The sequence below is a fragment of the Diaphorina citri genome, unplaced genomic scaffold (assembly GCF_000475195.1).
Source record: "Diaphorina citri unplaced genomic scaffold, Diaci psyllid genome assembly version 1.1 scaffold924, whole genome shotgun sequence".
Classification (NCBI taxonomy): Eukaryota; Metazoa; Arthropoda; class Insecta; order Hemiptera; family Psyllidae; genus Diaphorina; species Diaphorina citri.
In genome coordinates this window covers 27,054-36,776 of record NW_007378355.1, presented here as the reverse complement: position 1 = coordinate 36,776, position 9,723 = coordinate 27,054, and the positions used below count along the sequence as shown (strand labels likewise).

General features: G+C 42.6%; 2 protein-coding genes and 1 non-coding gene across 3 annotated transcripts in view; all 3 read right to left on the bottom strand.

Moving 5' to 3' along the window:
- LOC103513101 (probable E3 ubiquitin-protein ligase HERC1) overlaps positions 1–9,723 on the bottom strand; it is a 36,853-nt gene that overhangs the window by 3,860 nt on the left and 23,270 nt on the right. Inside the window, exons 32-45 of the mRNA XM_026826392.1 lie at positions 9,590–9,703; positions 9,222–9,392; positions 8,542–8,736; positions 7,916–8,097; positions 6,914–7,234; positions 6,181–6,357; positions 5,193–5,351; positions 4,081–4,269; positions 3,518–3,751; positions 2,960–3,109; positions 2,290–2,617; positions 1,596–1,909; positions 786–926; positions 162–295 (exon numbers count right to left, since the gene is read on the bottom strand). Coding sequence (XP_026682193.1) covers positions 162–295; positions 786–926; positions 1,596–1,909; positions 2,290–2,617; positions 2,960–3,109; positions 3,518–3,751; positions 4,081–4,269; positions 5,193–5,351; positions 6,181–6,357; positions 6,914–7,234; positions 7,916–8,097; positions 8,542–8,736; positions 9,222–9,392; positions 9,590–9,703 — 2,809 coding nt within the window. The remainder of the gene's footprint in view (positions 1–161; positions 296–785; positions 927–1,595; positions 1,910–2,289; positions 2,618–2,959; positions 3,110–3,517; positions 3,752–4,080; positions 4,270–5,192; positions 5,352–6,180; positions 6,358–6,913; positions 7,235–7,915; positions 8,098–8,541; positions 8,737–9,221; positions 9,393–9,589; positions 9,704–9,723) is intronic.
- Trnar-ucu lies at positions 4,662–4,734 on the bottom strand. Its single transcript has one exon. It is a non-coding gene; the product is annotated as a tRNA-Arg (tRNA).
- On the bottom strand, positions 5,863–7,228 carry LOC103513093 (probable E3 ubiquitin-protein ligase HERC1). Its single transcript, XM_008477901.2, has 2 exons — positions 6,914–7,228; positions 5,863–6,357 (listed from the first exon to the last, which is right to left on the bottom strand). Exons 1-2 carry the CDS (start codon positions 7,211–7,213, stop codon positions 6,154–6,156), a joined length of 504 nt encoding a protein of 167 aa, XP_008476123.1. The 5' UTR covers positions 7,214–7,228; the 3' UTR covers positions 5,863–6,153.

Below are 9,723 nucleotides of genomic sequence, written 5' to 3'. Positions count from 1 at the left end.
TTCCCCCCCCCCCCCCCCCCCGGGGGGCGGATTTTATCCTGAACGGATAATGTTCATTCTCGGAACGAAGACCTTGGCAGTTACAGTTCCTTCTATCGAACCTCTTCCTACAGTTTCCTCTTTTGGAAGAAAAATATTTTTTGACTTCATATCTTACCTGCGGCGTTGGCTTGAGACCGGTATTTCCCAGCCCTAGCTTTCCATATTCACCATCGCCAAATGCGTACACTGCTTTCCCCTTATCAGCAATACATACTGTGTGGTTCAGACCGCACGATACTGATTCCACATGAACCTGGAAATAAATCATTGTTCAAAAAGATGAATTCGCAGGGTCTAGCTGGCGGACCCTAAACAGGAATCACTGAGCAGACCAGTGTATTGCTGTGGGACTATAAATAGGGATCAGAGCAGCCAAAACCCTAACCAGCCTGGCTAGCTGGAGGCTACAAAGTGTTTAAGTATCATGTTTCAAAGGAAAAGCACAGGTCCTCATTATGGTCGACTGCGGTTCGGGACGGGCCAAATAATCTCGCCTAGAGACCATCAATCTTCCCCGTTTCAGCTACACCGCTACAACAACACGGATACTCAGCAATACCCTTTCACTACTTCGAGTTTCACCAGAATTTCCAAAGACCAAGACTATGAACGTGATGTGATACAATAAGTCGAAAGATATGTAGTTACAATCAGCAAGTACCATTCACAATGGAAAATGTATACATATAGGACGTATACATTGTAGGACGATGTCTTGGGGGAGGAATGTAGTATGTACTCACCTTGTTGAGTGCTACAACACGCTCGGGCACTTTCCAGTTCATGGTAGTGCCATGTCCCAGCCGACCATAGTCCCCATTACCGAACGTGTAGAGGTAGCCATTGCTAGTGACCACAGCACTGTGCTTGAACCCACAGGCAATCTGGAAACAATAAATAATTTAAAAAATATGAAAAACTAGATGTAATGTTAAGATACAGACAAAATAAGAGAAGAGGGAGAGAGAGAGAGAGAGAGAGAGAGAGAGAGAGAGAGAGAGAGAGAGAGAGAGAACAATCAAATCATGATAGAACCCTTTGTGGTAAATCCAAGGCTTTTCACACCTTTTGTGATATCACAGCATTACTAAGTACCTGTCTGGCTGGAGGACGTTAAACAGGGAGTAGACCAGCTTAATCTGGCTGGGGGAATTTAATTAAACAAGGAGTGCATACTAAAGAAAGATTCATCTTGAAAAGAAGAACACAATAACTTTTACTCTTCACAGTTGGGGGAGGGGTTTTTTATTGTTTATTCAAATTTAAATTTAAAATTTTTACTGATCTGGTCAATTTGTCAATTTGTTCCCCTTTTTTGTTAGCTTTCTTTTTCTTATGTGCAATTTTTTACAGTTTACACTGATGATGCCAGCAATGGCGAAACATTCTGTTTGAATAAACAATAAAAAAACCCCTCCCCCAACTGTGAAGAGTAAAAGTTATTGTGTTCTTCTTTTCTTAGTAGGACTGTTAAGTTCCATTTGATTTATATAGGCTTAACAGGGCTGTTAGGGGATAAAAAGGTTAGCGAAACCCACCCTAATAATACTTACGGCAGCCTCATAGTATTGCAGTCTATTGGCAAAGGTAAGGGGCACACTCTGTCCCCCGGTCACTATCGGTGTGATGCGGCCCGTCCAGCTAGCTCCTTCGAAACACTCCAGAGGAATGATCTCCGGGAAGTTAGCCTCCGTTACGCCAGACAGATGAATATCTCGGATAGCGCGCAGACTTTGCGCATACAGGGTGTCGTTGTCTTCGAGGTCCGTGAAGGTGACGGGTTCCTGAACGATGAGCTTCCATACCAGGGGGGACAGGGGGAGGGGGAGCGGCTTTTTGGTCCGAATGGCGACGCCGAATAGAATACCTGACGAACAATTGGATATATCACATTTTACTTTAGGTGCAGATTTACAATAGATGAATAGAATAAATATACTTCATTTATACTGCTAGGAAGAGAGAATATACAAGAATACGAGTAATAACGCTCAGTTTGCTCATTTTATACTGTCCTCGAAGCGCTAGATCACGGGTTCGATTCCAGCTCGCGGTGAACTTTATTATAAACAGATGAGGTTCGCTCTCGAAAACGGCTGGCTTTCTCCTATCCCGTCCAACTTCTCCCTTCGAGATAACACCTCCATTGCTACCGTTCCCTCTATTTTTTTTTTTTTACACTGTAGGTATTTGAGAAAATATATTCTGTTAAACCTCTTCAAAAAAGAATAAAAGAGTTTCACTCACCCAGGAATTTGAAATGCATCAGACTCTGCAGTGACTCGCTCAGGTCCGGATTGAGTATATATCGGTCCCGATTATATCCCGTGTCCGCCACACCGTTCGGTGTTCGCACCAACAGTGGCACCGCACCGCTCAACAGCTCACCACACATCTCCGTGATGGTGTCATCGAACACGCCACCTGCATCGTCCGCTCCTTCCCCCAGTAGCTTAACTTTCCAGGCCCGCGACGGGAGACGTAGGTCCGACCCCTTCATTTTGACCACTTGCCGAGATATCTGAGCGAAGATGGGCTTCACCGTCTGCTTGGATTTGGTAGTCAGACGTCGCACCTAAAACAAACACAAAAATACTGGTATAGCTTCGCTATAACTGTAGTAATAGAAAGTAACAAGGGTATTATTAGTAAAACAGATCATTAATATAATTTGGCCCACCTCTGTGGCCGAGTGGTCAAGAGCACTGGCTCTCGACCTGGAGGTGCTGGGTTCGAATCCCGGCCAGGGCGGAAATTTTCCAACCAACTTTTCCGTTCATGGATAGGCATGGATGTCAAAGAATGTCCGTAGAAGTAATAAGAAAGCGGTAGCAAGGTACATTTTTTTTTTTTTTAATTATAAAAATGTTTACATCAAAAAGACCTTGCTTGATTATATAAAAAAAAATCTACTTACGGTAACACTAGGTCCAAAATTCTTGCCCACCAACATGGTTTTGCCAACACTTCGCACCAGGGGCAACGTATATACACGTGGGGCAAACAGGGGTCTCAGTGAGGGATGAACCAACCAGGAGTAGGGAGTACATTGAACCCAATCCTGATCCTGAAATACGAGAAATTTGAAGACTAAATTAGACACACCAATGAAAGAAATACACTCATTCGAAGAAACAGTGCCTTCAGCATGACCCATACTTAGAAAATCGCTCTCCTGAGTAATGCTATCAGGTAGACCTGACAGATACGGCTGAAAAGGTCCAGGTCTACCTGATAGTGAGTGGCTGGCCTAGGCTTTTCTGTGCAGCCCTAGGCATCTTCAGCAAATACACGTTTGTTGGTACGAACTTAAAGTTTATATACTTGTCTACAAAATGCCGTTTTTAGTTGGCTCTATTTCTATTTTCAATGGAAATATTATTGCAAAAAATAAAGAACAAAATCAATCTCTCATTATTATTTTCCTTGCGTACTTAGCTTTCATAAAATGAGCATCATCAACACATCAACTTACCACGTTGCCTAAAGGAAGCAGTCGCACCACCTGGTAGATCAGATCCGAGAACCTGTTCAGTAGCTTGAGTCTGGCCCGAATCAGGGGCAAGGGTTTGTTCTGCAGGTGCCCGTAATGGTCGGGAATGTCCTGAGGGAGACCGAGACGTAGGGAGGAGGAGGGGGTGTGACCTGGGGTGTGGGGAGGGAGGGGAGGGGCGGTCCATGCCGCCGAGTGAGATCGCCCGGCCGAAACCTGGAATATGAAACAGGGAAATTATTCAATCATACTGGACTAGTTAGCTTGGAGTCTGCCTTGTAAGCGCTAGGTTGCGAGTTCGATTAACGCCTGGGGCAGATTTTATCCCAAACAGAGTTTCGTCCTCTGAAAGGATGGCTTTCTCCTATCCTGTCTTAGACGAATATAGCGAGGTATAAGGAGGGAGGGAGAGAGAGGGAGAGAGAGAGAGAGAGGGAAAAAAACTGTAAAAAAGAAGCAATTGATTAATCCGATTAGCCATTTTAATAGATAGGTAATGTACTAAATATTGGCAGTATTTAAGAGTGAGTATAAAACTCATTTACCTGTCGAATATTCTTATTGCTGAGTGCCAACACAAGCTGAGGTTCCCTATAGTTGATCTGATTGCCCAGACCTAGTTGAGCATCGGAATTATTGCCCCAGGCAAACACTTGGCCTGTATTGCTCACAGCTAGGACGTGCTCTGTTCCCACCGATATGTCCACAATGTGAATGTTTTTGAATGCAGGGATCTGTGGGAAATGAACAAACAAATCGAGTTTTAAATTAATTTTCAAAGTTCGGTTTTAAATTAATTAATTCCAAGTTTTAATGCGACAGCTATTTGTGATTAAAGTACACAAATAAATGGTGAAGTAGGAGTTGAATCTGAAACCGACTTCATGCATGAAGTGGTATTATGATATGAGGTGATGAAAAAGATCATAAACATAACATAAAAATAATAATGAAAAAAAAAAAAAAAAAAAAAAAAAAAAAAAAAAAAAAAAAAAAAAAAAAAAAAAAAAAAAAAAAAAAACACCAACAAAAATACCTATTAAAGAATTAAAGCATCAAAGGTGAAAAAATCAAAATAATAAGAAACGGCGAGAAGGAATATTGCTCCTAAAAAGTACAAAAAGATCACCCTCGATGGGATTCGAACCCACGATCCTCGGATTAGAAGTCCGATGCCTTATCCACTAGGCCACGAGGGCTGGTTGAGGAGGAGCGCGATGTTAACCATATATAAATCTGAGAGACGCTGTGAGACCCACTACACATGAAGTAGAGAGAGGTTATTCAAGGTCATCGCTACTCCAGTGAACATTATACGGGGTGGGGTGTGTTCTCATGATGGGATGTGCTTGTAGCATGTCCCCCTCTTTTATAACATGTCTTCCGCTAGTTCCGCTCATTATTATTTTATTTTATAGAGGGTGTTGGTAAAATTACAATCGCTAAATATGAAGGGAATAAATTTAAATTTTTATTGATTTTATAACACTTTGATTTTTTTTTGAGAGAGAAAATTATTGAAAAAAAAAATCTTGAAAAATTAATAGGTAATAATTAGGTGTTTAAAAAATAATTAATCAGACCCAAGATAGGGAACTGCATTCCAAAGTGCCGGGTTCGATTCCCGAAGCAAACAAACTGCTAGTTGAAATCTCACCTCTTGTGGCACTGTGTTGCAGAGTTTCCCCGTGTCAGGCAAAGCATTGAACCGATCTATCCCACAGGAAAACACTCGGCCTGTCGAAGTCAGGAATAAGGTCACCTGAGAGCCACAACACACCTTACGTATCTCCAATCCTACTAGAGACTCTATCAGCTGTAACATAGAACGAGAAGGGAAGATTTAGATGAAATGCTCATGCAACCATTTCCAGTAGAACGAGCGTTCACGTTTACTGAACTCAGTTTTCAAAAGGAAAATACGATTTTCCAAGGAAGAAAAATGTCTGACATGTTCATTAGTGGAAAGTAAAGCAGAGTGAGTACACTAAGTTACTTCGCCCTCTAGACCGATTTTTGAAGAAACCTAGAGCTCTATTCTGACTTCAGCCAGCCTAGTTAGCAATCAATTCACTCTAGCCAATATTGGATATTGGAAAACCGAAATACACTGGTTCGAAACCACCATCATACACAACAAGAACTTCCGGTCAAGCTTGGTCCTTGCTTACCTTAAAGAGAAATGTGTATTTTACCTCTAACCCCTGGTTCGCGATTATCAGAAACTGAACATTAAGTAGGTCATTTTCCTCTAATCTTCTTCTTCTTCTTCCTAGCCTTTTCCTATTTAAACAGGGTCGGCGTTTCTTGTCAGTCTCTTCCAGGCAGCCCTATTGCGTACCTCATGATAAATTTTCCTCACCCAGGTCTTGTTGATTCACACAATCTTTCCACCTTTTCTTCCTCTAATTCCTCATTTTCCTAATCTAATTGGTAGAAACAGACGGTAGAAACTGAATGTAGATAGGTAGAAATTGGTAGTTTTCCTCACCCAGGTCTTGTTGATTCACACAATCTTTCCACCTTTTCTTCCTCTTATTCCTCATTTTCCTAATCTAATTGGTAAAAACAGACGGTAGAAACTGATTGGTAGATAGGTAGAAATTGGTAGTAGAAATCTAGTAGGTCTCATCATCAGTGCTGGCGAACTCATTGTTCCTAGCCAGCATGTAGTTGTCCATGTCTATACTCTTGCAATTGTTAATGGCATATCGTAGCTTCTCGGCCATCACTTCTTTGGACGAATAGTTGGGCAGTCTAAGTTGGAAGAAGCAGGTTTGGGCTGTGGGCAGTCCATCAATACAGCGGTCCACTTTCATCACCTGATAACACACGAAATCCAAATCTGTTGAATAACTTACTGGAAAATATGTTAAAGCTGCGCGGTCCCGAACACCCGAACGTCTTTCCGACTCGAATCAAAAACATACTTAATATGCATGCTTCTACGAAAAAAACTAGTCGGAACGGAGACTTTTGAATATAAGGTAACTAGGCGCGGTTAATGCCGGAGGCGTTCTCTACCATCTAACCCTTAGTGCTCTATTATTATGTGGTCAAAATCTCAAATTAGTGAGGATAAAATTCCATGTCTCGGCTACGATTGAACCCAAGCCCTCCTGTTTACCAGGCGAGCGTCTTGACCACTACGCCACCGAGGGAGGCAGAAATATGTGTGCGCTCTGCTTAAGAATGTTGTATGTGTGCGCTCTGCTTAAGAATGTTGTATGTGTGCGCGCTGCTTACGAATGTTGCATGTGTGCGCGCTGCTTAAGAATGTTAAGAGTTGGGTTTGGGTACTTTTTTGGGGAGAGATATTGAAGGGTCTTCCTGCGAAAATGCATATCAAAACTCAAAAATATTAAAAGCTGTACCTACCTGGAATCGTTGGGAAAGGTCTGCTAGATTAGCAGGCAGCCGGGATCGGCCCGACACAAATCGCATGAACAGCACCCGCTCGTTATGTGAGAAGCTATCCAACACCTCCCACATCCATCGGACCAGGATATGGTTCTCATCCAGATCTCGATACCGAACTATTTGTTTCAATAGGGACAGGGAGATGTGAGGTTCTCCGCAGACTAGTTGTTCTAGATGTGATGACGTCATAAGACTGAGTAGAGGTACGGGGATGATACGAGCCATGCCTTCACGAATACAGGCTACTGCCGTGTCCATCTCATGCAGTCTGTAGTGCACCTGAAATGAGGAAAAATTTGAAATTTAAGGATCAAAAATAATATCAACATTTTTCTGTGCACGAAATCAAATCAAGCGTGCTGGAAACGTCAAGAATTCGAAGCGCCACCCGGCCTATATTAACACGAAACAGAGTTTCATTGAAATATTCAGAATAACTTATTGAAAGATGAGCTAAGCTAAGGCTAAGAGATGGGAGCGCCCTTTTAGGGAGAGACAATGTAGGGTCTTTCTGAAGGAAGGCTGCCTGGCTTTCTGAAGGAAGGAAGGATGGAAGGAAGGCTTTCTGAAGGAAGGCTGAAGATAATGATAATACATATTAAAATGCAGTTTTAGAGACACAGCACTGGGAAACTTCATTGTCTGAACAAACGAAGATACATTACATTACATTGAAATGGGGGTCTTTTCTAACGAAATTCCTGTTTATAGAGTACAGTGTGTAGGACTATTGCAACCATGATAAGTAAGTAGGCCATTATAAAAATGCAGTTTTGTCGGCGTGTCACTGGGAAAGCTTTATGTCTGAAGAAAGAAAACCAACATTTTTTCAGCCCTTAGTAGGACCCCAAAGCAATCACCCTAGTTAGGGCTGATTGAGAGGCTGACGAAAAACGCCGACCCCGTCTGTACACGGGAAAAGGTGAAGAAAAAACTTTAAGCAGAACAGTTTTCACTTACATCCACCGCATGCTGTCCTTGCAGGGCTTCGATCTGCCGGGGCCTTCGCTGTCGATCACTATTCCCATGACCCAGCTTACCAAAGTCCCCATCTCCCCAAGAGAACACCTCTCCTGATTCGGCCAAACCCAGACTATGCCCGTCACTCCCGCACGAGGTAGCTACCTTGATTATGATGAAACCTAGGGGGGAGAATTTAAATAACCATAGTAGGCAAGTAGAATAGAATAGAGTAGAATAAAAATAGAATATAATATATCCTACTTCTTGGTGTCCCTCAGAATGAGACTAAAAGTAGGTCGGTAACTGCAAAATCGCACAGAAAAATGACCCTAAAGGCCCGAGTGGGAACGAGAGAAGCCAGCAGCACGCAATTGCCCAGATTATTATTATTAAGTTGTTATTCTACACTTTGTTTCTTTATTTACTAGTGGGATCAATACAGCGTAAGAGGCATGACTTTGAAGCGCCGCCATTTGACTCACGATGGAATGTGACAAATTTAAATAGCTTATGTCACCCTCAGTACTCTTCTCAACAACCAGAAAAAATTTCATCCAAAACGGTCGAGCTGCTTTCTCGTGAAAAGAGGACAAAAACAGGTCTATTAGCGTAACAAAACTTACCAAGCAGGGCGGATATAATGGAGGGCGTGTGCAGGTCATCTGAATGTCCTTGACCCAGACGTCCATAGCTACCTTCTCCACAAGACAGGACACTTCCATTCACCTGAAGAACAAACGTACAGTTCTGTCCGCATACCACTTGCTGGGCCCCGGTAAACGAATCAACTTTGCTTGGTACAGGACTGCAGTTCACACCTGTGGGGGAGGAGTGTTCTATTCAATTATTCAATAGACATACATACTCGCAAGTATAAGTAGTGCTTCATTTAGACTATCACCTTAAAACAAGCTCATACCTATATGAAAAGATATTAATTTGTATGAAAGCTTATTTACAAAAGTCCCCCTCAAAGTGACGTTATTTTTCATGGCGCTCCTATGACTCAACCCCAGCCCTCGGATTACGAGTCCAACGTTATTGTTATTATTTTCTGGCTTGGACCCTGTCACTTGATCTTTCAAGTAACAGGAATCTCCTGGATCTCTTCCACCTTGGAGGTGCACCTGGAGACTCTTGAGCTATTAAGGTTAGTTTAATACATAGATATGTAGTCTACACTTGATTAACGATCTCCATATTTCTGTTTTCACCACTGTTACCGAGATAAGTTGAAACCCTTGAGTGGAAGGTTGAAGTAACAAACATCCTGTGTATTACCGCCAATGCAAACTGTTCTTACCAGGTTCCCCCTGTTGGCCGTGTCGCCTAGAGCCGAACATATAGACGTCAGAGGAGGCCCCCAGGAGCCAATCGCCCGGACATGCCACCGCCCAATGCATCAACTGTTCGTCACCTGTTAGGGACCAGGCTGGGTTGTCTACAGCAACTGAAGATAGTTCGCTGTTCTCTTCTGAAATAAATAGAAACCACAAGGCTGTTATGCATATGATGGGAGTGAAAAAAGCTTCCTAATTCGATTTCCAGTCAGTTTTCCACAATGTTATTGCTGGACTTTAGGTGGCTGGAGTTCATCGGGGTGTTGAGACATGACAACCTAGTCAACACCCAGTGAAGTAAATACCACAAACAGGAATTACTGTGACTTACCCGACTCTGCTTCATTCAAGGCAAGGAAATCTTCAGGTAGTTTACTCCTAGTAACGAGAGACTGGGCAGTACGATATGCAACACTGAGGAGATGTAACCATTGCCATTCAGACACTGAAACCAAAATGACACAC

Excerpts from the sequence above, each read along its gene's own strand:
- LOC103513093 (XM_008477901.2), bottom strand. The coding sequence starts at position 7,213 with ATGGACACGGCAGTAGCCTGTATTCGTGAAGGCATGGCTCGTATCATC. Across the intron at positions 6,358-6,913 it reads ACCTTTCCCAACGATTCCAG|GTGATGAAAGTGGACCGCTG; the intron begins GTAGGTACAGCT and ends GTGTGTTATCAG.